This window comes from Pseudocercospora fijiensis, assembly GCF_000340215.1.
Source record: "Pseudocercospora fijiensis CIRAD86 unplaced genomic scaffold MYCFIscaffold_1, whole genome shotgun sequence".
Taxonomy (NCBI): Eukaryota; Fungi; Ascomycota; class Dothideomycetes; order Mycosphaerellales; family Mycosphaerellaceae; genus Pseudocercospora; species Pseudocercospora fijiensis.
Window position 1 is genome coordinate 2830132 of NW_006921532.1, and position 27526 is coordinate 2857657.

The window sequence follows — 27526 nt, forward strand, 5'->3', positions numbered from 1 at the left end:
GATATCTTATATTATTATAGCGAAGATCTAAGTACGTTTATCGCGGGTAAGACGCGAGAAGGCAGCCGCGCTAATAGCGAATACGGTACGATCTCGGGGAGTATCGGAGGTAGAACTAAATTCGATTAGCAGTTTAATTACTAGTAACGTTTTGATTTAAAATCTCGTTAGTAGTTTAATTAGTAGTTTAACTAGTAGCTTAACTAGTAGTTTTATTAGTCGTTTTATTAGTAATTTCAAAAATAGCTTAGTTAACTATTTAATTAATAGTTTAATTAGTAGTTCGATTGCTAGTTTTAGTTTAACGAAAATTTTAATTAGTATTTTATTAGTAGTTTCTTTTATAAGGGTTAGAGGCTAAGTAGTAAGAATGTATACAAGACTTTAAACTAAACTAGAGGGAGCACTAAATTAATATAGCTACTATTTATATAAGACGAACTACGAAGAAAAGAAGAAGAGTACCTTAGAGGGAGAGCCCCTTCCTTAGTATCCCGCCCTACGGGCGTCTAGCGCGTCCGACGCGTAAGCGTAAGTATATATATCCTGCTTGCTAACTTCTTAGTAAACCTCTACTTTTAGGTCCTTCCCTATGCGCTAAGCGCGCGCGCGCGTATTCCGCTTATCCGCTATCTCGTAGTGCCTTTATCTCCTAGCTAACTTACGCGGCGCGCGTATACGAACTCGTTTAACCGCTCTTAAGTAAACATATTTCTCCTAGCTCTTCCCTATCTTCCGGTTCCTTCCTACTATTCGGATTAGTCCTACGACTCTATATATCTCGCTTGCTATCGTCTATATACGCGTACGCGTAATTTAGTATAGTCCCGTCGTTTGTATATTAATATATAACGTGTTGTTCTGCTATATACGGCCTCCGCGGGAGTCCCTAAGATATTACGTTATACGGCTAAATAGGCGGCTAACTAGGCGACCTACTTCGCTAGGGGCCCCTACTACTAAGGCAACTCAAATCCGATATTACTTTATAGTATAGCGGCTAGCTTATAGGACTTGTCGGTGCTTTCTAGGCAGCTACTATAACATCTTTAATAGTTTTATTAGTAGTTTTATTAATAGTTTTATTAGTAGTTTTGTTAATAGTTTTGTTTCTAGTTTAGTTAGTAGTCTTAGTACTTTAATTAGTAGTCCTATTCGTAGGTTAGCCCGTAGTCTTAGTAGTTTTACTAGTAGTTTTATTAGTAGTTTTGTTAACAGTTTTATTAGCAGTTTTATTAATAGTCCTATTAGTAGTTTTACTAATAGTCTTACTATTAGTGCTATTTGAGTTATTAGTTTCATTATTAGTTTTATTGTTAGTTCTATTATTAGGTTTACTAATAGTCTAGCTAATAGTTTATCGAACAGTCTATCTAACAGTTTACCTAATAGTTTAATTAATAGGTTTGTTAATAGTTTTCTTAATACCTAGTCCTACTAGTAGTTGCCTACTAGTAGCCCTACTAATAGTCTAATAGCCTAAAGTTACTAGTAGCTCTACTAATAGCTTTATTAAAATTAATAGTACTATTAGTACTAGTCTTACTAATATTTTCGCTATAGGGACCTTTATACTAGTCGATAGGCTTCGTATTTAGTAGGATATAGCTATATCTAGGTCTTTACTAGTATACGTTAAGCTCCTACTAAATTTTTATTAGCGTATTACGCTTATATCCGGGGTTCGTTAAGCGCTTTCGATTTACGTTCTACGCTAAAATCCGGGATAAGTTAAACTTCTCCTTAATCTTTAATTAAATATTACTTCTACTAAAATTCTTAGCTAATTATTTCGGTCTTAGCGGATAACTTAGATTTTTGCGGGCAGTAGGCGCGGTATCTAGATTAGTAGCTACGGTACTAATTATTTTAGTATTAGCGAACAACTTAGATTTTAATACTAGCTAGCACTAGCTAATAGTCCGAGCTAACACTAGCTAATACTAGCTAATACTAGCTAATACTAGCTAATACTAGCTAATACTAGCTAATACTAGCTAATACTAGCTAATACTAGCTAATACTAGCTAATACTAGCTAATACTAGCTAACACTAGCTAATACCTACGCTAAAATCCGGGGCAAGTCAAATTTCCCTTTAATATTTGTTTCGATTAACGTTCTACGCTAAAATCCGTCGATTGACGTTCTACGCTAAAATCCGGGGTAAGTCAAATTCTACATCAACTTTGATAGTACAATTGGCTCTGCAAAAATTCTCAGCCAATTATTCGGGTCTTAGCGGACGGGTGTGACGAGAACCTATGTCAATATGTAAGAATTGAGACTGTCCCATCATTGAAAGACATTTTGATAATTGAGGAGCCAATTTGACATGCAAGGGTCCGTGTAGCTGAGCAACTTTGTGACCGACTCTTGGCATTCCGCAACGGACCTGGCCCCGCGTTAAGTTACCTACTACCTCATCCAAAGATCGCGAACACATCTACGACACCGACAAAGACACTGTCTCTCTTGATCCGCGCGCAACGATGATCAACGCGGTGCTGGTCTTCAACAACAATGGCCAGCCGCGATTGACCAAATTCTACACACAACTGGTATTTCACAAACAAGCCGAGCATTAGCACATACTCATGCTGATCACTGCCCAGGACACAGCAGTCCAACAACGCCTCATATCCGAGATCTTTACCCTCGTCTCCGCCCGCCCAGATTCCGCCTGCAACTTCCTCCCTCTGCCTCCTCTTCTCGCCTCCACTTCTTCCACAAACTCCAACGATGCTCCCTCCCTCGTGACCTACCGGCACTATGCCACACTCTACTTCATAGTCATTTCTACATCGACTGAGTCTCCTCTCGCACTACTTGACCTGATCCAAGTCTTTGTAGAGGCACTGGATCGGCTCTTCGAGAATGTATGCGAGTTGGATCTGATATTCAATTTTGAGACGCTGCATGCAGTGCTTGGTGAGATGATTGTGGGCGGGGTCGTGGTCGAGACGGGGCTAGAAAGGGTCGTAGAGGGCGTCAAGAGCCAGGGAAGAGTGGCGAAGAGACCTGTGAATGAGAGCAGTCGCGGAGCGGGAATAGGACTTTGGGCAGGAAGATGAGGTGGAAGCAGACGTCGTGACGAAATGCTTTAGTGGACTTCGGTCAAGAGTGCAACGAGGTGTGGAGCCGGTCGGGATGGTATGCATGCCTCTTGAGACCACGCGATGGGTGAGACATACATATGGCCAGCTGCCAGTACTGTTCTTGCTGGAACAATGGCCGTGAGGTCCAGTGCCGATATACATCTCACTGGAATCGACTTTAGAACCTTCATCAGGACCATCACCAAGTGCTCATTGCTCCGCTCAGCAACATAGCCACAGCCTGATTACAGCGTGCTCGCCCGGCCGACATTCGAACAATACACTAGGATTCTTTGTCGTGACGACTGTCACACAGAGCACCTCGCATTGCAGCACAACGAACTCTTTGTCGGCGATTGTATTTGGGGCCTTTGTTCACTTGCGACAGCGTCTTTTAAGGAGAGATATAATCTCCGGGCTACCCCACCGCCAAGGAGTCGCATACTCAGATCAGCAGTTAGTGAAAACGATTGAGTCGCTTCAACCACGAGCTCTTGCTGGCCAAGATCTTCCAATCGCACCAATTCACTACACCGCACAATTCACAACTTCAGTCTTCAACACACTACGCACTAATCATGACTAACAAGCCACTTCCATCGCTTCACAGAAGCACCATTCTTAGGCAGGCTTTCCCAACAGGCCTACCAAGTACAGGCCCATCGAGTCCAGCTAGGACCACGTTCAGTACTTATACTGCTTTCAGCACCGCGACTCGTCCAGCCAGAGCTGCTCTCAGCAGAACACCACGAAGCAGATCTCGACGAGCTTTTGAGAAATTCCTCCAACATCGTCTTGCAAAAAAAGCCAAGAAAGCTTTGACGAAGATGATGGGAATCAAGAAGCAACGCACATTCAGCGTTAACAACGTGGAATCCACAGAAAAGCGTGTTACGCAGACGCCAATCGCTGATGAGCCATACCCAGAGAGCAGCAACCGAGCCTCAGTAACTCCGAGCATCTGCGTTACGAATCCGACTACCCGCGGCAACAAGCGTACAACATTCATGATCCATCAAGGCCGTTCTGCTACGCCACCACCTCCAGAGCGCATAGTCCCTCGAATTGCCCATCCGCCTGTCAACGCAGTTCTCTCCCCGACCTATACAGCGGTAACATCTGTCCGGACTATGTCTGTCGCACCGAGCGCTGTTGCAAGCTCTGTTGCCTCCGGCGAGTTCCCTGGTCAAGTCAATCCAATTCGCGTAGCATCTCGGAATGACAGACGACTGACAGCACAGCACCTCAATCAAGTCGATGGCATTAGTAGTGGAAACTCTAGACGTCTGACAGCCAGCTTCAGAAAATCGCAGATCCCAGACCGCCCACCGACGCTCAACGTCCTCCCGTATCGAGCACCATTGGCTTCAGGGCCATTCGAGAGACCTGCAAATGAGTATGTCTCGGATCACGATCGCCGTAACCACCAGAACAGACTCGCTTCGGCTTTTTCGATCGACACATCCATCACTGATGTCGAGCAGGATACAGCAGACGCTCGCAATGCTGCAGCCGCGGCGTTAGAGGGCAAAGACACTTCTCCTCCTCCTCCTCGCAAAGACTCTATACCGGAGTACTTGGACAAAGTCAGAGATACTACACATACCGCGCCTGCATCTTCTAACCCGTCACAGGCTCCAAAGGGCAAGCACGCTGCAGCACCTCATGTTCAGCAGAATCTCGAGACCGCTAGACAGGCATCGACACCCGCTTTTGCTGCACCCGCGCTGCTCGTTGAGCCAGTTTCAACGCATGCTCACAGCAGCCAGCGATACACCGCATACAATCCCCTCGACGCACCCAGGGTTCTGACACAACAAGCACCTGACGCCATCAAACTGCCCACTCGTCTTCCTCCAGCCGACGCCCGTCACAGCCGTCGCCATACTCGTCTGTACCAAAGAGTAGAGCAAGCCAACTTCGACACGCAGTCACAGAGCAGCAATGGCAGCCTGATGGAATCTCCCTACAGACTCTCAGCCAGACCGGATCCTCTTCGATCTTCTGCTGCTCCTTCAAATGCTTCGACCTGGGCAACAACGAATGCTGGCGATCAAACTTCCCGCGCTTCTGCTGCCTCGGAAGCCTCATCACAATGGGAGACGGAAGGTAGCAGCACACCACGCATGAACCAAACCTTCAGCTTCATCCATCCTCGAAACCCACCTCCGGTCCCAACTCGAGCCCCAGCCCCAGCCCCAGCATTCCCACCTCCCCACAATCTCCCAACTCCTCCAACTCCACACCCTCAATCTCCAAAAGTCACTCCGGAATCTATGACCTCGCCACCTACGAACGCAGCTCAAGCTGGTAGGGTGGCGATGAGGAGACATTCCATTGACCACGCTGTTGCTGAAAGTCAACATCACTGCGCCGGTTGCAATTGTGCGGGTCATCAACAACAGCAGCAGCGAAGAGCGCCGTTGATGGGTTTCTTGACGCCTGAGAGAAAGAGGAAGATTGTGGCTGCGATTACGAAGGAGGAGTACAGGAGGAGGCCTCGGAATGATGAAGAGAAGAAGTAGTAGTGAATGAACATTGCTCGACAATAATAAATATGTTCTGGACTGACTTGAGAGAGAAATCTTTGGAGTGGAATTAGAGTCCTTTTTTCTTTCATTTCTATTGGTGCTCCGGGTATCAGGCAAGGCAATGAATACATGAATCCATCCTCTCACTCCAGTTTTTTTCCTTCCTCCATGTCCAAGTCATCATATAAATCATCAAAAGACCAAACAAAAAAGAAGTTTTCTTCATCCAGAAAGGACATCTATCCCAAGTTTCTTCTCAATCTCACGCACCAACAAGTCCAACTCTTCCAGCCGCTCTCTTAGGTACCCAACCCCGTCTATCCCTCCCTGTCCTGCCTCGTCCAAGCCAATTGTACTTCAAAGCGCCAACCAAGCGTTCAACATTCCCTTGCGGCAAATCGCCCGTTTGACAACTGGCCACAACATACAGACATTGCAACATTCTCGCGACGGTCTCGGTGACTTTCGCGGGATCCATTGACACGGTCGCTGGAGGCTGAGGCGGAGGAGCCGGTTGAGATGTGGCGGAGAAGGATCCTGGGCCTAGTGGGGAGTTGAGATGTGGCATGCTGGTTCCAAAAGAGCCTGCGGAGGTATTCGACGTGGCTCGACTTCGGGATGCGAGAGATAAGGCGCCACCGGAACCTGATGTGCTTGCTGCGTCTAGAAGCGTGGAGGTTTGGGAATTGAAACTGGCTAGTCGAGGACTGAGACTTCCTGCTGTGCCGGGACGTTCGGCGCCTGTGGTTGCAGGTTCGCTGCGGGCATGCTCGCGACCACCTTTGCCGCTGGGAAAGCTGCTCATGTCTGGTGATATGCCGCCGGCATTGATGTTCTCTAATGATAGCCGACTGAAGATGTTCATAAGGCTTTCGTGCTTGGGGAGGATAACTTGATCGCGGAAAGTGATGAGGGTTATGCGACGAATCTCTAGCTCGTCGTGAAGATTTGGTGGCTTGCTTGTGCCGCCTGCTGAGGAGGGTCGATCGTCGGATTTGAGTGCTTCGGGGATTACGCCCCAGAACTCTTGAGCTTCTCGCGCGCTCATAAGGTTACCTCGACCTTTAAATTCGAGCTCGAGAGGAAGGAAGACAGCCTGGAGGAAAGGCAGAATGGCACCATATACCCCAGTCCACATCTCGACCAGGTGTGTCACAAGTCTGTCATCGGGGACACCTCGTAGTGTTTGGGCAAGAGAGCTAAACCCAGTCTGTAGCAGCTCCCTTACATCCTCAACGAGAACTATTGGTGACCTTCGCTGAATGCAGCGACGGACGTGCACACTGACCAAAGCATTGAAGTCTTCGATCGGCGTTCTCAGACTTTCGCCAGAGAAGAGATTCAGCAGCCGCGCCTTCAATAACGGCCACGCATCATCAGGCCCGATTCCCGGAAGTCCCATCTGGGCACCAATGTTGCTAAAAGCCTGCGCAGTGACAGGTTGTGTGCTTTCCGAGGGGAACGAAAAGACACTTGTGGTACCAGAAGGTGGTCCGGCAAAATTTCCTTCATAGCTGGTTGGAGGTCCCAGGAACGATTCAGCTCCCGTAGCTGAGGTGTTTGAGACGATTGGAGTGAGATCAAGTTTGGCGGCAGCCGCAGCTGCCTTCTCCTCTTTCTTCTTTTCTCGTAGCGCTCGACCACCATGTCTGAGATCAAACCCCGACATGGACTTGGCGAACGGGCCTATGCTTGGGGAATCTGGTGTGAAGGAATACAAGGGCTGGGGTTTGTCAGGGTTAGTTGCCTGAGAATTCGAATGCGCCGATGACAGAGGCAGCTGATTCGGCTCATCTCGTATTTTGTGCTTCTGTCGGGACAGAAAATGATGTCGTTTCTCCTTGTCCTTCTCGGATATGTTAGGAACCAGAGTCGATGTCGAAGCATTAGCTGAAGAATAGAGCGAGCTACTGTTGGAGCTGGGATCCACCAGACTTGTGGTTGACGCATTTGGGAAGCCACTACGCAGAAAAGTGGCGGTGGAAGGCGTTTTGCCAGGTGAAGGCACACTCGGGGCAATTTTGCCATCTTTTTCTTTGCTGAGATTGATGTTCTTAGGCTTGAAAAGCTTGATCTTGGAAGACTTTGTCTTGGGCTCCTTGTCAGGAGGTGGACCGAGCGCAATATTGTGCGTCGGAGGCGGAAGACCTGGCGAGGGAAGCGGGCTTCTGCCATTTGGAAAGGCGGCATTCGCGGCAGTCGTCGCCGCTAATCTGCTGCCACCTACTGTGCCATTGCTATATGCCAGCGGTCCAGCTGATGCCAAGTGGCCCTGTGGACTATGGTCATGGCTTGGCCGTCGGTAGCCAGCAGGACGTGAAGTATTGATAGGTGCTAAGCCAGGACATGAGCGTTTCCGTTCTCCAAAATTGCTAGGTGGTGGTGAGATGTGGTGCATAGCGGCCTGAGCCGCGATCTGCGATGCAGTAAGGCCATTGTGATTCGCCGTTGCATGAGGCAGTGAAGGTTCGAAGAAGCCTTGACTGTGCTGCCGTGCGCGATGGCCAATGTGCTGGCCCGGCATTGGAGTGACAGTGCTTAGGGTTCCATCTACAGAGCCGCGCGCCGCATGCCGCGGAAGGCCTTGAAGTCCTTGGAGCGTGGTCGTGCTCTGAGATGGTGTGATTCCTCCAGCGGTAGAAGGTCTCGTTGGCGGCGGCGGCGGCGGCTGGACATATGGCGAACGCTTCAATGCCGGCTGCGTGTGCGTGCTGGTGTGGCCTGATTCAAGGGAGGCATTTGAAAGACTGGATTCGCTGCGCAATGAAGCCTGCGAAAGGGAAGACTGTGATCGCTGCGCGCTCGGTGAAGTTGGTCGGGGCGGAGGCCGCAACGACGGTGCATTGCTCATACTGGCGTAGCGCGAATGAATAATGTGATGTTGGATGCTATAATCTGACCGGCATCTCGCGGAAGCGTCACGCGCTAATGGATGTGCCCGATAGAATAGCCATGCAGTTCCACGTCCAAGTGGTCGTCGGCGGTGGGAGAGGGTGTTGTCGTGATGTGATGTCCGAGAAGTGCGAATAATAAGGAGTGTTCCGTCTGAGGCGCACACTGCCACTGCCACTGCGTCCTGCGCCAAGGAAAGGAACGCGAAGTGGCGTGGCGTTCGGCTGGACCCTGAAGCGGCTCGTGTGCAAGCAAGGAACTTCCTTGCGCGGAGTTCCTTGAAGAACGAACTTTAAATGGCACACGGGAAAAATGATACCAACACCTGCTTGAGGGACATCGTCCATTTTCAATGGCAGTGCACCCTCTACTGCGTCAATACGTGAGGCATTCAAAACTCAAGAATTTGGAGGAGTAGGTTCTTGTCAGCTATGTCCGGTACAGCCATCTGTCTCCTCCAAACGTCCTGCCATCGCTCCATGTACAGCCCAGCGCCAGCTTTCTACACACAGAAACGAGCATCAGACTCCCACGGTCTCGCACAAGGACGAACCCAGCAGGATGAACCAACCCCGTGTCCAGAGGACAGGGATGCCAAATGAACAACCGCACATCATGCCGTCTCCCTCGAAATCTCATGGAACGCTCGTTACCTGTCAGCAACCAGTACCTCGTTCTAGACAAACAGTCCTGCGCATAGCAGCAAGGAAGGTCTGAACTGAGGTAGGGCGAGTGAGCGACCATACGCAAGCAGCTCCCTCTCCTAGGATCGGCAAAGCTACTCTTGTCAAGCACCTAAAGCTTGACAACACATGTCCGGCCCTTGCTCCATTCTGCCAACAATCGTAAAGTGCATCTTCGCGACACCTCCCACGTGGTCGGAACTCTGCATCGTTCGGATGTGGTTTTACCTGGGCCAAGCCTCAACAGATAATGTCGCCGAAAGTACCAGGTTCATCGACCAGCGGAGGCCAGAGGCGACGGTATCGACACGGAAATTGGAGGAATGGAGTATAGGGGCGGGATGGATGGCGCGACGAGGGCGACTAACCAAAGGAAATGCAACTCTTTCTCAAGTCTCTCTCATGCGACCAGATCGCAGGAGACGTCAAGTTCGTCCAGCACTTGGGTATCTTGACGTCGTCCGGATCATGGTGAGGAGAGAAGGAAAGGGTTTCGACACCGCTGCCACAGGGGCAGCGCACAACTCAAGAACGCAATAAAAGAAGTCGCAATTTGCGCAAATACCAGCACGGGTGCTGCGTGATGCGCCTGTATCGCAGCAACAGGGTGCTGCAAGATAACAGAGACCGGATACTCATCTCGGTCTGAGCATATTTAAAGTCTCGTCGGCAGTCACAGACCTGTCCATATGATCATGCGGATGACTCAGAACTCTCCCAGTCGACGATGGGAGATGAAAAGGTCAGGTGCGTGATTGACGCCAACTCATGACAGTGGGTCAATGGACAGGGTCGGCGAATGGATTCTGCCTGGGATCCTTGGATTCGCTTGTACTAAGGAATGGATTTGGTTGAGGTGGCGACGCTGGTGAAGTGATGGCGTAGGCTCCGTGGCTGGAAACGCGAATGTGGGTTTGTCGGCGTATGCTTGCGTTTCGACCGTTGACTGTGCCGGTCTTCTCGGTAGGAGGACTGAAGCCGGTATGCATGACGGGCGACGTTGCACTATTGACTTCGAAGGTCGGAAGTGGCGCCGGAGTGAGAGTGTACGACTGGCCATTGTACTTGTTACCAGAATGGTCTCCTGTGTGGGCGATTCCGGTCGCCTGCTCGTAGGTGGGCACCTCACGAAGTTCAAACTTCTCTTCTGAGGATGACAGGCGACCTTTCGGAACCGAGCCATCGTGCGTGCCAACTCCGGCACCTCTCCAAAGCATGTACAATGCTCTGAAGATAGCAATGAGAGCAATGATCACCCATATCAGCAAGACGCAAGATGAGATGATGGCTTCTTGACGAATACCATTGGCAAGGGCGGAGATAACGTGATTGACAGCATCGCTGATCGCATCGGCAGCGGCACCATCAGGTCCAGTCGCCACGAGGTTTTCCGATGAGCCGGACAGCTTCGAAGCTGTGCCAAGCGAGAATGTATCGTTGCGAAGCATCGGAATGTCGATATGAGCATGTTCGCTCACCCAGTTCAGTCCTCTCTGGATGCCCTCAATCTTGAGCAGCACTAAGCAGTTGAGAACTTCTACGATCGGATCGTATAGAATAGTGCCACCGAAGGTGTCGTTGAGGGCACCCATCATCTCGTCAACAAATACATTCAGCGTGTTGTTGACAGCGCCTGTGGTGATATTGACCCAGCCGAAGACATCATCATTGATGTTAGTGTTCGTGTCATTGATGACGTTGTTGGTGCCGATAGCCCATTGCTCACTTGCGTTGTTGAGCGAGTTGACAACTTTGTCAGAGAAGCCGATGATCTGATTCTCGAGAGCTGGAACTTCTTTCTCAAGCGATTTGAGCAGGATATATTGACAAAGACAGCTCAGGAGACCAGCGATGGCCAGTGACAGCACGAAAAGTGCCGGTACTGTAGTAGCGTAGGCGATGGCCCATCGAACGGCATCTCGACGGCGGGCCGAGGAGAATCTCTGGGCGAACCAGAGCCCTACCCCTGATGTGTACGGTCGTGAAACGATGTACACAACATCCAGTGGGTCACGTGCATTGTCCTGGACCAGGTGCGCACGCTCCTGCATCATTTTCCACCGTCTGTGCTCTCGCCATGCCATCGGGGCCATGACCAAGACCGCGGCAGTGATGATGACGCCCAAAAAGACCTTCTTCGCCATGTTCTTGATCGCAATAAGGTCGTCAAAGAAGTCATTGACGCCGTCATTGTCAGAGCAGAACGTGAGCTGCTCTTTCGCAGGTACTGGAAACATGGAGTGATTCATGGTGTAGCGCGGCAAGCTCTCGTTGAGTAACTTCTTGACCTCCTCGAAGGGGAACCTGATTGCTGTTTGCGTCAGATTGTTGACCTGCGCGAACGTAGGAATAGACTTGTTGAGGTTCCGGAGGCCTTGATCGTAGCCACTGGGCAATTGAAGGGTGTTGAGCTTGTCGATCTCGCTGCTCAGGTCCAGCTTGGGAGAGTTCTTGTCCTTTCCAGTCAAGATGCTTCCGATGTCATTGAGGCCAGAGAGGAAGCCATTCATGGCATCTTGAAAGTCTGAAGCGACATCGCCCAGACCTTTGCCGACATCTTTCGCAGTCGAGTTGAGGAAATCACCAACGTCTTCGGCCACAGAAACAGCGACGTGTAGACTGCCGCTAACGGCGAGGGTAATCAGACAAAGATAGGTCTGAGTCAGCAAATTGATGACGAAGACGACAATCTCCTCGACAGCAGTCAAGGCCAGGATGAGCATCTGCATCAGACCGTTGATTGCCTTTTCGATGCTCTGCGCGGTAAGCTCGTTAACGCCTTGGCTCATGTAGTGAGGCATGCTTGCCATTGCTGAGCCCACATTTTCCACAGAAGTACAAGCACTCAATGCTTGCCTTCTCGCCACCACCAAATTGTCGTGCACACTTGCAATGGCAATGATTGTCCGGACTAGTACAAGTAAAAGAAGAATGGTCCAGCGATTAATCCAGGTCTGCGAGAGTCTCGCTCGAAGACCGAGATAGGGTGTCAGGTAAGGATGGTTTTGTTGCGGAGGTCGTGATACGTCCTGGGCAGCGTAGTAGTCGCGCGACTCATGATCGCCAGCGGAAAGAGACGGAGGCGCAGGATTTGGGAATTGCTGTTGGCTCTCTGAGGGTGGCATGCTGGTGGCTAAACACTGAAAGTCGGGAAGGCCTGTCGATGCGTCTCAGTATTTTGCGGTGTCGGCGGCACGAGTGTAAGGGATGGGCGGGCGGTGAAGAAGGAAAGGGAAGGGGTGGTGCGGTGGTGAAGAATGTTTAGTGAAGATGATTGACGCGCCAGGCGTTGTGAGGTAGGTCGCGCGTGCGATTAACTTTGGTTACAATAGTGAATTGAAAAGGCAGTGCTTTTTGCAGAAGTGAAATTGTAGCATGGAAGTTCATGTCGCCGTGTGGTTGCTGGTGTTGGTTGAAGCAGAGAGGCTTGGGGCAACAATGGGGGCGACAATAAAGGTTGAAGAGGCTTGACGTACCATGATTTCCGGGGAATGAAACGGTCATGCGTGCATTGAACAGCTTTGTCTGGAACACAGCATGGCCTTCACAATGGCGGTTCAGTGAATGGCCATTTCATTGTCGCGAAATCCAATTATGGAAGCGCTCGGCATGGCACGAGCCTCGTTCTGCAGTCGACGGAGCGGTGGCAGCGGTCGCTGGAGCAATGACCGAACTCTGCGAAGAGCGGCGACGCATTTCCCGGACTGGCTCTCGATGTGATTCTGTCTTCTGATCAGAGCCAGCAGATGTTTTTTTTTTTTTTGAGCGAAATGGTCGTCGGCCTTCGCAGGCGGCGGTCTCAGTGCGTGGCGCGAGACCGCAAGCAAGGTGGGCTCATATCGTCGCCCGGCCTCCTCTGTGAAGGCGCAGCAGCGCAGGATGAAAGGCAGTGGCAGAGGAGGCGACCAGCACCTTCTGGAGTTGCGAGCGCGAAACGTCTTTTAAACGTCGTCGCGTGGCCGGCCTGGCGCTAGTCAAGCCACCCCACCTCACTTCTGCCCACTTGGCATGACGTATAGGCCTGAATCACCTTGCCGGGTGCCTCCTGTCACCAGGACATAGCGAACGAGGAAGCTTCCTCTCCAATGTCTTTCAGAAGCAAAACATTACTCGATGAGAGCTTTTCCATTCACCTCGCTCGAGGCTCCCGCTTTCACGCGTAACTGTCTCGATAGTCGTCGGCCTCGGAGTGTGCAGTGCTTGGACCCAACTGACCTCCGTTGGAAGCTCTACAAAGAAACTCGACCACAGCAGCCGCTTTCAACACCATCGTGCCTACCACCGAAAACTCCCCAGCTTTCACAAGCGTGTCATTATCATTGCATGAACACGGAATGCATCACCTGCTCCACTGCATCTTGTGACAGCTACATTGACTTGTCGCCGCCTGAATTGCTGCCTGATATGCCATTGAGCGGTCGTGACTGCTTCAGAAGCGGCGGAAATCGCTTCACTTCGTGCCAATGAAGCCTCATTTCCGCCTAAACCGACATCACACCGCCTTGTTGGTGCTATTGTGCGCACTACGCAATTCAGCTGAATCCTCACTTCAGCCTGGTCACATGCAGCACGTGCCCTTCCGGATGCCTGCGCACACCTACAAAAGACTGCTTCTTTTCTTCCACACCACAACAACCACCGACAGACAACCTTCGCCGACACACCTTCCAAAACCATCCACCACACCCGACATCCGCCACCGACACCAACCCCATCGCGCGCTCACTGCCCGCTCGCAAGACTGGGACACCAGCGCCACCACTACATCCACTACCACGACATCTATCTGCCTGTTCTGGCCTTGCTATTGAAGAGCTCAGCTTAATGCGCTCACACAAGAACACTCATTCCTCTCCGGCCAACATTAGCATCCTGCGGCGCAGCAACGACCGCAGTACACCAACTGCCTCGATATCCAGCAAGCTCGACATCAACAAACAACTTCCACCTTTGAAAGTGCTCGATCCGCCCGGATTGAAGTGGCACAAGTCATCCGACTCAAGTCTTGCACGTCGCCTCTCTGCAGCATTGACGCCTCCAAGCCTACCATTTCCTTTTCCGTATTGTGCTTGCGCAGCTCCGAAAACGAGCTCCCCTCTGACGACGTCTGCTTCTCTGCCTACATTTGGCAAAGTCAGCTTTCTCGACGTCGAGGTAGGTCCAATTCTACTCTCTGTTTCTGCTTACATTCATCTTTCTAGCTGCGTTCTGCGACCTTGTTTTTTTTTTCTGGATGATCGGGACATTCGACACGCCAACCATGCCATCGCCATCGCCAGCCTTCTGCCTGCTTGCCATTTCTTTTTGGACTTGGGCGTCTTCGTCATGTCCAGGATGGATTTTGCTTACATTCTGTGTTCAGATACGTCCTCAGACAAGCTGAGCGACCACATACCATACTTTACGATTCAGCATTCGTTATCTTCAGCATCTTGCCAGTCAGCACGCCATAGCCGTGCGTATCGACAACAGGAACCTTTCGATTTGGGATTTCATTTTCTGAAACATCATCATGGGCGGTCGTTCTTCTTCTCGTAGAGGTGCAGCTCGTGGAGGCCGCGGCGGACATGGCGCACAGCGCGGTGGAGGTACTATGGGCCCAGGAGGTCGTGGAGGCCATGGAGGCCAGCAGCAGCAACAGACTGCACCGCAACCACCGCAGCCGCCACCAGGACTGACCGGACCACGCCCGGTGTCTCACACGCAGAGCAGCAAATGGGTACGTCCCCTTCCACCTTCGTTTCTTCATCTGGATTCTCTAACCTTTTCCTATCCAGGTCGCTCCTCGCATCGTCGCCGACCAGGCAATCCAAGCCCAACGCCAGCAACAAGCCCATCTCAATCGGCACCGCGCCAACTTCTGCCCGCGCTCCGACGTCTGGCCACAAGACTACGACATCAACACGCACCGCACTTTCATCGCGCGCGATCGTGCCTCAATGAACCGTCTCCTCGACGCCCGCAACCGCCGGATCGCCCGCGACCGCATCGAGGCAGGTCACCTCCACGATCCCCCTGCCACCAACACAGCCTTCAACGAGCGCTACGAAGCCTGGGGAAACAACCTGTCTTCCGTCCTCGCCCTCCCAACCGTCTTCACCCCGCACCACAATCTTACCCGCACCACCCCCGCAGCAGACTGGCCGGAGCCTCACGAGCAGAAATACGAAGGAGACGAACGCATCTCCACCGATGTCCTCCACGGCCGTTTCCTCCCTCACCCCCGTGTCCCAGGCAACGGAACCGTCAACTGGCAGCAGAGAAGCTTCGTCCCCCAGCAAATGCTCGAGAACTTCCACTACCCAATCCCAGACGAGAACGAAATCCTCCTTCGCTCGCATCGGGTCGAGGAACTTGAGGTTTCGGATGAGGTTGGAAAGGAGTTGATTGGAGACGAGCTCATGGAGCAGCTTGACGAGCTTTGGGAGGAGCAGAAGTAGTTTTCTCTCTTTTCTTTTTGCTGCCTTTCTTTGTAAAATTACGATACCAAGGCGTTCGGGTAGCAAGCAGGATGAGATATGAAGTTTTGAAATTTTGGAGCGGAGACTTTTCTTTTCTTTTTTTTTTTTTGTGACGTGAGGTGATGACTTCGATATTCTAGCTCACACAAATTTGCATGTTTTTCGAGCTTCGTTTCTGTGTGCTAGTCGGTTTCGAGGGTTCCCGGAGGAAATTCAGGTGTAGGTGTAGCGTCGGGTTTGATAGAGAGGTATAGAGTGAGACTGTTCGGTGCCTCACACAAACGCAGCATCTTTTCGAGGTTCGGTCGGGTTCGAGGGTTCCCGGGGGAAATTTGGGTATAGATATAGTGTCGAGTTTTTCGAGAGAAGAGCAGAGGAAAGTCATTCGAGGACTCACGTACGCGTAACACTTTCGAGGTTCGTTTTAGTGTGTTGATCGATTTCGAGGTTTCCGGAGGAAATTCAGGGAGGGATATAGCGCCGAATTTTCTAGAGAAGAATAGAGTAAGGCCGTTCGAGGACTTACGTTAGTATGCGAGAATCTCGTAATTAATAGAGGCTTCTAAGAGGGAATATATACTTAGCTAAGGGAGACGATCGGATAGAGAAGCACTAGGTAAGGTAATAACTCGCGGGCTTAGAGAATTTACTAGAACGCGTTCTGCTTCTATTCTAAAGTTGAGTTTAAGGTCTCGTGTACGTATCCGGTAGATTTTAAGATAGTGCGTTATTCGGAGAAGCACTAAGTAAGAGAGACGTTAACTAGTTATAGGGGCTTACCTAAGTGTAGTCTCTAGCTTCATCTCTGCGTCTAAGACGAGACCAAAAGACTCGCCTTGGTATCTGGTTCCTGTGAAGGGGAATATCTGCTCGAGAGAAACACTGAATTAGTGGCGCGTTTTGCGGGCTTGAGTCCTTACCTAACGTAGTGTGGGGAAGACTGCTTCTACGCAAAGAGGTATCTAGCCCTCGAGATCGGATCTGGATCATCGTAGGGTAATCGCCGTCTCGAAGAAGCTCCTAGTGAGAGATGTGATGCCCAGGGTAAGAGATTCACGCAAGGAAAGGTTCCAAGCGCTATCTCCTTCCACCGAGTGCTACGAGAGGTCCTACGGTCGAATCTAGGTCCTTCTATATGCCTACATTGTGCGAGAGAGGCAACAGGTGAGAGGTGTAGATCCAAGGCCTACCTGGCAGGTACTCGCACGAGTGATTTGGGTAGTACTGCTTCGGCGCAGAAATGTGGCATTAAGCCCATGTAGATGGATCTAGGCAATTCCTTGAGAGCGATCTGCTCCGGGGGCTCAAAGTGAGTAGTGACGTTTCGAGCTTCTAGGGCTCACGTAGACCAGGTTTTGTGTATCATCCCCACGCAAAATCCGGGATCAGAGGTCTTCCGGTTGGATCTAGGTCTTTCTGCTAGAGCGAGTTGCCAGAGAGGGTTCAGGTAAGCTATAAATTTTTAGGCTTGAGAGCTCACACGAGTGGCGCTCCCAGTGTCTTTTCCGCACAAAGATTGGTAACAGCGCTTCCCAGGTTGGACCTTAGCAGCCTGGGGGGACCGTCTGCTCGAGAGTCGTCAGCTGGGAGCTGCTACAGTGAGGTATATTGGCTCACGCGAATTGCATCTCGAGTATTTGCCCCATCCGGCATCTAGCAACGAAGGCCTCTGAGTTCGACACCAGTAATTTGGAGAAGAATTCTTGCTCGAGAGCTGTCAGGTGAGAGCTGCGACTTTGAGGCTGAATTGAGTTACATGAGGTAGGTGCGAATCCAGGTACATGCTTCCTTGCTGAATACTAGAAGTGTGGAGCTGAAGTTGGAGATAGGATGAGATGTAATATGACCGTCCACCGAGATGGCCTAGTTTCAGATGGATGAGGTCCCCGTTTGCTCGTTCGCGACTTCCATCAGAGGAATCGTATTGAGATCTTATCAGCGAATCTGCGTGCACGCATGCGTAGGGTACTTTCCTGAGAGCAACATACGTGGTACCGCTCGATTCTTCCTGAGAGAGCAAATTTTGTAACTCTGTTTCCATCAAAACGGCGGTACGAAGGCATACCTGAGCGTATGTATGTATTAGCTGCTCCTACGAGAGCACCCTTCGCGAGTCTGCTCTGCACTCGCGTCCAGAAAAAGAACCAAGATGAGGTTCAGGAAATGAGCTTGATGTATTGCCCGGACTTGAGTGCTGACGAGCAGTCATGTAGGCAGATTAGACAGCTCGAAGAGCATCTCAGTCGACTAGAGTAAACACTTGCCCACCACACGTCCATGAGGAGCAGGCGGACGTTCTTCTTAAGGCATTCAATGCATTCATCGACCAGTACACCACGCTATACACCCTCCCTCGCTATCGATGTTGGCCGTTCCATGCAAATGTTGCCGGAATGGGAACAGACGATCTGCCGTGGCATGAAGACGACAGGGAACGATTGAAGCATTGAAACGGTTTCTCTGGGACAGCGGATATTGCTGGGGTGCTGAGAGAGAACCCGAAGCCAGTACGTGAGATGGTCTTCCACGAAAAGGATTCAGGTGAGACTGCTCGATGGCCCACCAGTTTTTGAGTCTTTGACCGCTTTTCGCAGGTCGAGAATAGTGCTAGGGTCTCCTGGGTGAAGTTGCAATATCCTGGGCGTGAGATGAGTTCGAGATAGGGTCTAAAGTGAAGTGGGCCGAGTTGTTCAAGCCCTCCGTGGGCAGGCCGCTTAGACGTACAGTTACATCTAGATCCAGTTGAGCTGAGAGATAAGAGATGAGAGTGACTTATATCCATAGCAGATAGAGCTGAATTCGATATTAGTCACGCAACTGAGGTCTCTAGTACTAAATCAGCCAGAAGGAAAGAGCGCCATGCCAGAGAGCAAATGCTGCGATCGTGAGTGAGGTCGCGATATCGAAAGTCGATGTCTTCACATTCGCTCGTGCGGCCTCTCCGCAATAGTCACACTACCCTACCACCCAATGACAACCCATATGCTCAATCGGCATATATCCGGTCGGGCTCGATCCATATCCCAGGATAAAAGTTGACATGAATGTACTCGACAGGGACAACTGTAATAATTCAGCGTTCGCACAACAGAGCATGCAATGGAAAGTAAGGCTTACCTTCCAAATCATTCCTCGTCTTCCTGGGCGCGCCTTCATCTCTCGAATCAAGGTACGTCTGTAGATCTAAAGGCCATCCTCTCGGCAGTGTGAGACTGCCATCATGTGCTGCTATCAGTTTCGTGCCCAGTTGTTGAGGAATGTGGCAGATATCAAGGACTTTGGGCCTGGAAGAATAGTTCAAGACTGTGAAGCAGTGCTGACTGAAACCTCCGCGATTTGGATCATTCGACGGCATAAGCCAAGGCTGAGGGATCCCTTCAAATTGATCATTATTGTAGAAGGGATTGTTGCTTGGCGACTCGAAAGAGCTGCCATAGCCGAAGAGCGCACCCGATCGAACTTGGCCCCATCCTTGCACTTTAAATACTCCAACGTCGAATACCTGCGGAAGGCGATTAGCATCTGAGCAGACGCATTTGCGCAAGCGTAGGTTCAACGATCATCATCATCTCATGTAGGCAGTATCGAACCACTTACATTAACGTAACCACTATTGCGCGCGCCTGGTCGGGTGCCAAGGGATTTGAGCGCAACGTATATCAGCGAAGCCAGATCGAAGCAATTCAGTCGGTTCGCCAACTTCGCGAGAAATTCGCCAAGTTTGAACATAAATTTAGAATCGAACGCGACATCCAGATAAGAACTCGCTCCACGAATTGTATCGTATTTGATCAAATCGGAGCTCATTCCCCACAGTCTTTGCATAATGTTTTCCAGGACAGTCTGCTCAACTTGATACCAAGCTCTGCCATTGATATGGTGGTAGTAAGGAATAGTTCTGTTCACCAGTTCGAGGATGTGAAGGTCTGATCGCATGTAGGCATTCAATATAGTTAAGGCTGCGCCTCCGAGGAAAAAGTAAGCATCGAAAGCAGGAGATTCGCAGTCGGCGACTTCAATCCAACCAGAGTCCTGATATCTGTAAAGACGCCACCGCCCAATACTGATTCTGAAAGGCGAATCTACTGTGCGCTGGAGAAAGAATTGCGCAACCCTTTTCTGCGAGTCCAGGTCCTGTTGAGACACGTGGAAGGGGAGAGTTTGCAGCTTAAAATCGCTGTATTCGCCTTCGGCGGTCATAAAATAGGTGCCAGTGATGGTCTGCAGCGTCAATGTGACCTGCAAGGGAATCTCGAACTGAGAAGGACCTTGGGCTGATGGTACAAGACGAAATGCGGCAGCGGGTGGTGGACCATCATCTCTCGGGCCCGGAAAGATATGCTGCACGTCTAACGCTGCCCATTGGGGTTCTTGCCTGCGAATGCTGACCAGGTGTTGATTTGCTTCGTGGGAATAAGTCGTGATTTCCCGAATCTTGAATCGACTTGTGTGATCCATTCTGGAATGTAAAGGCCTTGACGATTTGGAGATCAGTCTTTGGAACTAGGCTGGGAAAGTCGAGAATATAGCGCATAGCTTTAAAGCAAGCAGAAGCGGCTGGCTTGGCAGCTGCGTGCCAGCACACGTCGCGTGCATGCGAGGCGGCCTCTTTGCGAGAGGCTCGCTTGTCTCAATGCTGAACTTGATTCCATTGAGCTAGAGGCGAGCTGTCGTTGGTAGAATCTCCACGGTCCATGAATATGTGGCGGCCTTCACTGGCTGACAGTGCCCGACTGAAGCATGCATGGGTGCGCAGTTTCGATTGCAGCCTCACCTCCTGCCTAAGCTATAAACTGTGCGACAATACGCCATAATAAGTTTCGCGCAGTAAATGCGTGCGGCCTCTCCAGCTAAGCCGTAGCTCGCTGGTGGGCTTTTGCGAGCGTCATGCTTCAATTGAGGCAAGGCAAGATAGTTGTGTCTCGCGCCAGTGACCCGTACAGGAGGCATGACGACTGCTCAAAATATTGCCGATTCCGCGATTCCGGAGTGTTTCGAGACGGCTTCTGCGACATTATGTCAAGATGTATGGGCTTCGTGAGCGATTTTCAAGAAGCCCGGCGCGCTGCTGGGCTGGCATCGTCTGCAGGATGGTCTCTTGCCCCGGTATGGCCAGCGAATTGCTCCTTATAGGCCTGCCTTATCTAAATCGATATCAGTGTGCGGTGCGCAACGTCCTTGCTCATGCCCGAACTCACTCCATCGAATGGTGTCTGTCCATTTCCGACATCCATATACAGCACTCCGTACACGCACACGAAGACAATGCTGCCCCACTGCGCAAGCTTGACGCCTTTTGTCCAATTGGGCCTTGCCCACTTCAGCTTTGCTCTTCTCCTGTAGCGTCTCTCAAGCCGGAACTGATGTTTTTCAGATAGTTGTGTAAAGTCGGGAGGCCAAGTACGCTTGCATTGGTATGGGTTCTTCTCGATGGCGTAGGGGAATTGCGGTGCAAATTGTGGAGTCTGCGGCGCACTCTTGAAAAGTCCCGCGAAGAAGGACGACATGGTGGTTGGTGGTTGGTGTTGTAGATGGCAGTGTGGGCAACAGGAACAGGAAGCTCTCCGCAACTGTGCGGCCAAAATTTATACACAGCACAACCCAAGTAGAGCCATTGAGTCACACAGCAAATCTACCACCACACACTCCAACTCCAGCGAGAGTCAAAACGTCGCTCCTTTCCAAACACCTCCGCCTGCGCCTGGCCGGCCTGCGCATACCACAACGATACGCATACGCAAACATGGCAGCCGTGCAGGCCACCAACGAGGCTCTGGCCGCTCAGCAACAGCCATCAGGCACTTTGAAGATCGAAAACACCGAAAAGCGCGATACTCTTATAGCAAGCGAAAAGAAATACCAGAAGGCGTGGCAGGACAGCAAGGTCTTCGAGCAGAATGCGCCGTCTCTGGAAGAAGTGCCCTTCCATGCCATCGCACCGGCCGAGCTGCGAAAGAAACACCCGAAATACATGGTCACTATGGCCTACCCATACGTCAACGGCACACCGCACGCTGGCCACTCTTTCACCGCAAGTAAGCTCGAGTTTGCAGTGGGATGGGCGCGCATGCAGGGCAAGAGAGCGCTGTACCCGCAAGGCTTCCACTGCACGGGTATGCCCATCAAAGCCTGCGCCGACAAGCTTGTTCGCGAGATCGAAATGTTTGGCCAAACCTTTGAGAATTGCACTGTCGAGTCAGTCAAGGACGAGAATGCAGAGCCAAATGCTGCTCCGCCAGCACCCGTGCAAGAGACGACCAAGGAGGACATCACCAAATTCACCACCAAGAAATCTAAAGCCGCTGCCAAGGTCAATGTGGCTCTCAAGTACCAGTTCCAAATCATGTTGGCCTTGGGCATTCCGATCGGAGAGATCCACAAGTTCTCAGACCCCCAGTACTGGCTGCAGTACTTTCCTCCACTCTGGCAGCGAGACTTGAACAATCTAGGATGCAGAGTTGACTGGAGACGATCCATGGTCACGACCGATGCCAACCCATACTACGATGCCTTTGTGAGATGGCAAGTGAATCGCCTGAAAGAGCTCGGAAAGATCAAGTTCGGCAAGCGCTACACCGTCTACTCACCCAAGGACCGTCAAGCATGTATGGACCACGACCGAGCAAAGGGTGAGGGTGTCGGTGTTCAAGAGTATACAGCGCTCAAGCTGCGCGTCAAGGAGTGGGCAGATGGCGCGAAGAGCAAGATTGAGGGCAAGATCCCACACGGTGCAAACGTATACTTTGTGCCAGCGACCTTGAGACCGGAGACAATGTATGGTCAAAATTGCTGTTTCGTTGGCCCCAATGTCGACTATGGCATCTTCGAGGTGAAGCAGGGCGAGGAATACTACTTCGTCTCGAACCGTGCTGCGAGAAATATGGCTTTCCAGAGCATCTTCCCTCAATGGGGCGTCTTTCCCAAGGTCGCTGACTTGAAGGGATCAGATGTCATCGGCACTCTAGTCAATGCGCCACTGTCGGCACACAAAGATGGCGTGCGCATCCTTCCTATGGAATCCGTCAAGCCGACAAAGGGTACTGGTGTGGTCACTAGTGTGCCATCCGACTCACCTGACGACTACATCACCACCTTGGACCTGCAAAAGAAAGCCGAATACTACAAGATCAAGAAAGAGTGGATTGATATGGACATTCTGCCCATCATTGAAACCCCTACCTATGGCAACCTGACAGCGAAGGCCCTGGTAGAAAAGATGAAGATCAACTCTCCCAAGGATGCTAAGCAGTTGGCTGAGGCCAAAGCTGAAGCCTACAAGGAGGGCTTCTACAAGGGCACCATGATCTATGGCGACTTCAAGGGCAAGAGCGTTGAAGAAGCCAAGCCACTGGTGCGGCAGCAACTGATTGATGCTGGTGAGGCATTTGCATACGCTGAGCCCGATGGTGAGGTCATCAGCAGATCCGGAGATGAGTGCGTTGCTGGCCACTTGGACCAATGGTTCATGAACTATGGAGAGCCTGAGAAGTCGGGCGATCCCGAATGGCAGCCTGCTGTCCTGAAGCACGTCTTGAACGAGGACGGCAATGGCCTTAACACATTCTCTACTGAGACCAAGAACGCCTTCGAGCAGGTCTTGAACTGGTTGGCTCAATGGGCATGCGCTCGTGGCTACGGTCTTGGAACCAAGCTGCCTTGGGACCAGACACAGCTGGTCGAGAGTTTGTCGGATTCGACAATCTACATGTCGTACTACACGATCGCCCACTTGCTCCATAAGGATATCTTCGGCAAAGAGAAGGGACCGGCAAACGTGTCTCCAGACCAGCTCACTGATGAAGTCTGGGACTGGCTTTTCTGCCGAACCGAGACAGTACCACAAGGATGCACCATACCAGAGGGGACTCTGCAACGCATGCGACGCGAGTTCGAGTACTGGTACCCTCTTGACTTGCGTGTCTCCGGTAAAGACTTGATTCAAAACCACTTGACGTTCTTCCTGTACGTGCATGTCGCTTTGTTCAAGCCGGAATATTGGCCCCGCGCCATTCGGGTCAACGGCCACTTGCTGCTCAACGGCGAGAAGATGTCGAAATCCACCGGCAATTTCCTCACTCTGTACGATGCGACAGCCAAGTTTGGTGCTGACGCCACGCGTGTCGCACTTGCCGATGCTGGTGATACTATCGAAGATGCTAACTTCGATGAGACCGTGGCCAACGCCAATATTCTCCGCTTGTTCGAGCTTCGGCAGTGGTGCGAAGGCGTCGTTGGAGATGCTCGTCCGCTCAAAAATGGCGAGATCTACACACAAGTCATCAAGGATGAGCGACATAAAACAAATGATGCTGTCCAGCGCACTGGCGAGAAGATGCTGTGGGATGAGCTGTTTGAGAACGAGTTGAATGGCTTGGTTCGTGAGACAGAGGCTCAGTATGATGCCACCAACTACAAGGCTGCTCTGAAGAGCGGCTTCTACGACTTCATTGGCGCTCGTGATTTTTATCGAGAGGCCACCAAGGCAGCAGGTATTGGCATGCACCATGACTTAGTCAAGCGCTATGTCGAACTGCAAGCCTTGATGATTACAGTTGTTGCCCCTCACTGGTCGGAACACATCTGGCTGGAAGTCCTGAAGAAGCCGGATACCGTCCAGAATGCTCTCTTCCCCAAAGTACCCGACCAGCAGCCTCACCTCACAGCCGCTCGAGACTATGTTCGATCGACGCAGAGCAATATCACAAGTGCCGAAGGCCAGCAGCTCAAGAAGATGCAAAAGGGCAAGCAGACTTCATACGACCCGAAGAAGGACAAGAAGCTCTCCATCTTCTACGCGACAGCATACCCATCCTGGCAGGACGGTGTCATTGAGATCGTGCGCAAGAACTTTTCCGACATGAAACTTGATGTCGGCGCTGTGTCCAAGAGCATACCAAAGGCAGAGAGCAAGCGTGCCATGCCTTTTGTGCAGCAGCTGAAGAAGAACTTGGAGACTGGTGTGAACCCAAACACTGTCTTCGAGCGCAAACTTGCATTTGATGAGGTTACAGTCCTACAGGAGATGGTTCCCGGTCTCAAGCAGACTGTTCAGAAGTGCGCTGTCGTTGAGCTCATTGCCGTAGACCTCGAGACGAAGAAGGGTAAGGTCGCCGGCGGCTCAGCTGGTGTCAATGTTGGCGAGCAGAGAGCCGAACTACCTCAGTCGGCGGAGAACGCAATTCCTGGTCAGCCGACGTTCTTCTTCGAGAATACCACGGCGTAGACGCGATGCATGCAGTCAGTCTCTGCTACTGCAAAAGAAGAGTCGCCGCCTTGAGAGAAAGGCTCTGAAGATCATGCGTACACAAATGGCGGCGCTGGGCTGAACACTGCTAGGTCCTATGACCGACCTAGGATCACAAGGCGAGATCTCGCGGATTGTCAAGCCGTGGCGTATTCTCGGGTTGTGCATTGCTCAGAGCTGTTGTCCAGAGATATGTTAAGACGCAAAACCAATTTGCCCGCCGAGCTTCGCTGTAGATGAGGATACGAATGAGTAGAAGACGATACTCAATGCACAGACATTTGTCCAAAATCTGCATCTCCAAGCTCGTTCATACTGGTGACATCTTACAGCGAGATAGCGCCGACACTATGCAACTGCCAGAAATCAACCATGTGCATGGCCAACAGAGCGTAGACAAGGTCTCGACGCAGGGCCCTTCTCCACTTCCAACCTTCCAAAAACGGGTAAATACTCAAATGGGACACATTGGCATGGTAATTACACAAATGGGAAAACCCTTACTCGGATAGGACACATTGGCAGTGGAACTACTCGGATGGTAAATTATTGGTACAGTATTTACTACTATAGGAATCCGCTCTGCTCTACTACTATATCAATTTCTATATTTATAGGACAAGCGTACATAAATGGAAACATACTGCGTAAAGGCAAACAGCATTAGGATTGGTAGCAGCAATTACAGGCGGCCTGTTCAGCGTCTTCTATAACCTTCTACTTATCTATCTTAGGTATAGCGGCAGTCGTTGCTATTTAAAGCTATATATCTATCTATACTATATCGAGTCGCATTTCTGTATCTATAGTAAGCGCCTACGAATATAGAAATGTAACTAATTCTATATCGTTAAACCCTATGCCTGCCTTTACTATTATATTATAGTAAAACTTAATCGACTTGCTACCCTATAATCTTTTATTCTGCTATTATTAGTCGGTTAGTCGGTAAGGATAACTTTAGTTATATCTAGGTAGAATTTATATCGAACTATTGTCCGTAGGGTAACTTAGCTCGCCTAAGCAGAGCAACAATTTCTATATTCGTAGTAGCTGCTAGTAGATATAGAAATTCTAAAAACACTTCACTTAAGTAGCCTTACTTCGGTACAGCCTAGAGCTAATTACGAGTGCCTAATCTAAGCGCAAGCCCTACCCTAACTCTTACTCTTACTTAAACAATAGAACAGTAGCTAGAAGGCTTTTACTGCTATATATCTTTCTCTCGTTTCTATCTTCGTCCTCTTCTTCCTTCCTTCTACTAGATATCGCACCTACTCTCTTACCCTCGTCTATAATACTACCTTAAACATAAGAATTACGTTAACGGTATAGAAAGCAACAATAGGCGGCCCCTTCTTCTCCCCGACTAGTGCTAGTTACCCTTTCTTTAGCTAGGTATAATTAATTCCCTATTATTGCAAGTAGGAAAGCAATGTACTAATATGCCTTTAGAGCTCCGACGCCTATCGCCGCCGTACTAGCTGCCGCGCCGTCCTATAAGTTTACTAGTAGCAATATTAGCGAGTCTAGAAGGTATCCTAATTGCTCTATTCTAGTCGTCGCGCTGCCGCGCATTTAGCTACCGCCGCTACCGCTCGCCGCTCCGCTAATTCTACTTAGTTCCGTACTACGCTCCTGCTCCTACGTTAGCGCCGATAGCAGTAGTAGTAGTAGCAGTAGCAGTAGCAAGAAGAGTATAGTCTAAGCAGATTATTCGTAGAGCTTAGGTATACTAATAGTTTACGTAGCGACTAAATAATAGTTAACGCTAGTAGTAACGACGAACTAGTCCTATAAGTTTATTATTCCTTATGTCGATTGTCTAGCTTAGAGTTTAGTATTCTAACCTCGATCTATAGGTAGAACGACGACTATGTCGTACCGCCTTCTAGTAGCGAGGACGCTCCTATATATATTTAATTAATTAACTATCTAAGCATTATTATAAATATAGAGCTAACATCTGTATATAGTATCGACGACGACGACGACGACGATAATAATAAGGCTGCGTCTATTATCTCTACTGCTCCTCCGCCCGCTACTACCCCTCCGCCTGCTACTACCGCTCTAACTTCCGCCCTATTCGTACCGATTATCGCGCCTCGCGAGGTACTAATTTTCCCGGGCAAGACCCTAGCCGACCGCGCTAGCGCTAGCGCTAGTACTAGCACTAGTAAGAAACGCGGCCGTCTAGCGAAAGCTAGTAAGAATGTCGTAGTACTTCGCTGCCTAATAGCGGTCGATTAATAGTAGTCGGTATCGGAGGGTAAGTAGCTTTGTATATTAAAATTAGTATATGTATTATACTCGTACTAACAACGTCTTAGTAATAAAAGGCCGCTAGAAGATCTAGTCGCATATCGGCCGCATTATAGAGATCGCCGGCCGTACTCGCCGCCGGCTATGTCTTAAGTATGTTCGGTCGGGCGTTAAGTGCCGCGAGTACGCTACCGATACCTTCGGCAAGCATCGCAAGTGTGCCTATTGCATTTGGGCAAATAACCCTTATATAGATCCGCCTTGTTTATCGTCAGATAGCGAGGATAATAATAATAAGGATAATAATAATAAGGATAATAATAATAATAATAATTAAGCGCTAGGTTCTTTG

General features: G+C 50.4%; 9 protein-coding genes across 9 annotated transcripts; 5 read left to right on the forward strand and 4 right to left on the reverse strand.

The window, feature by feature from the left end:
- Window positions 1–2492: 2492 nt before the first annotated feature.
- Window positions 2493–3074, forward strand: MYCFIDRAFT_28283 (uncharacterized protein; the record flags this gene model as incomplete). Its single annotated transcript, XM_007921667.1, has 2 exons — window positions 2493–2561; window positions 2616–3074. The coding sequence occupies 2 exons, from the start codon at window positions 2493–2495 to the stop codon at window positions 3072–3074; spliced, it is 528 nt and encodes a 175-aa protein (XP_007919858.1).
- An 851-nt stretch (window positions 3075–3925) lies between these two features.
- Window positions 3926–5623, forward strand: MYCFIDRAFT_75608 (uncharacterized protein; the record flags this gene model as incomplete). The annotated part of the gene is made up of 1 exon (XM_007922202.1): window positions 3926–5623. The coding sequence occupies one exon, from the start codon at window positions 3926–3928 to the stop codon at window positions 5621–5623; it is 1698 nt and encodes a 565-aa protein (XP_007920393.1).
- A 268-nt stretch (window positions 5624–5891) lies between these two features.
- On the reverse strand, window positions 5892–8868 carry MYCFIDRAFT_184674 (uncharacterized protein; the record flags this gene model as incomplete). Its single annotated transcript, XM_007922903.1, has 2 exons — window positions 5892–8297; window positions 8827–8868. 2 exons carry the CDS (start codon window positions 8866–8868, stop codon window positions 5892–5894), a joined length of 2448 nt encoding a protein of 815 aa, XP_007921094.1.
- Window positions 8869–8929: 61 nt separating this feature from the next.
- MYCFIDRAFT_205792 (uncharacterized protein) lies at window positions 8930–9863 on the forward strand (the record flags this gene model as incomplete). Its single annotated transcript, XM_007922904.1, has 3 exons — window positions 8930–9675; window positions 9716–9784; window positions 9822–9863. The coding sequence occupies exons 1-3, from the start codon at window positions 9334–9336 to the stop codon at window positions 9861–9863; spliced, it is 453 nt and encodes a 150-aa protein (XP_007921095.1). The 5' UTR covers window positions 8930–9333.
- Window positions 8930–13085, reverse strand: MYCFIDRAFT_48071 (uncharacterized protein). Its single transcript, XM_007921819.1, has 2 exons — window positions 12681–13085; window positions 8930–12361 (listed from the first exon to the last, which is right to left on the reverse strand). Exons 1-2 carry the CDS (start codon window positions 12706–12708, stop codon window positions 9984–9986), a joined length of 2406 nt encoding a protein of 801 aa, XP_007920010.1. The 5' UTR covers window positions 12709–13085; the 3' UTR covers window positions 8930–9983.
- Window positions 13086–14716: 1631 nt separating this feature from the next.
- MYCFIDRAFT_75611 (uncharacterized protein) lies at window positions 14717–15644 on the forward strand (the record flags this gene model as incomplete). The annotated part of the gene is made up of 2 exons (XM_007922203.1): window positions 14717–14923; window positions 14982–15644. 2 exons carry the CDS (start codon window positions 14717–14719, stop codon window positions 15642–15644), a joined length of 870 nt encoding a protein of 289 aa, XP_007920394.1.
- A 1738-nt stretch (window positions 15645–17382) lies between these two features.
- Window positions 17383–20615, reverse strand: MYCFIDRAFT_169535 (uncharacterized protein; the record flags this gene model as incomplete). The annotated part of the gene is made up of 15 exons (XM_007922905.1): window positions 17383–17696; window positions 17731–17757; window positions 17792–17859; window positions 17926–17965; window positions 17993–18073; window positions 18102–18436; window positions 18479–18592; window positions 18622–18714; window positions 18752–19187; window positions 19223–19234; window positions 19277–19984; window positions 20013–20222; window positions 20249–20321; window positions 20355–20434; window positions 20468–20615. 15 exons carry the CDS (start codon window positions 20613–20615, stop codon window positions 17383–17385), a joined length of 2739 nt encoding a protein of 912 aa, XP_007921096.1.
- A 194-nt stretch (window positions 20616–20809) lies between these two features.
- Window positions 20810–21172, reverse strand: MYCFIDRAFT_75613 (uncharacterized protein; the record flags this gene model as incomplete). The annotated part of the gene is made up of 1 exon (XM_007922204.1): window positions 20810–21172. The coding sequence occupies one exon, from the start codon at window positions 21170–21172 to the stop codon at window positions 20810–20812; it is 363 nt and encodes a 120-aa protein (XP_007920395.1).
- Window positions 21173–21408: 236 nt separating this feature from the next.
- On the forward strand, window positions 21409–25196 carry MYCFIDRAFT_148392 (uncharacterized protein; the record flags this gene model as incomplete). Its single annotated transcript, XM_007922906.1, has 1 exon — window positions 21409–25196. One exon carries the CDS (start codon window positions 21409–21411, stop codon window positions 24886–24888), a length of 3480 nt encoding a protein of 1159 aa, XP_007921097.1. The 3' UTR covers window positions 24889–25196.
- Between the last annotated feature and the right edge of the window lie 2330 nt (window positions 25197–27526).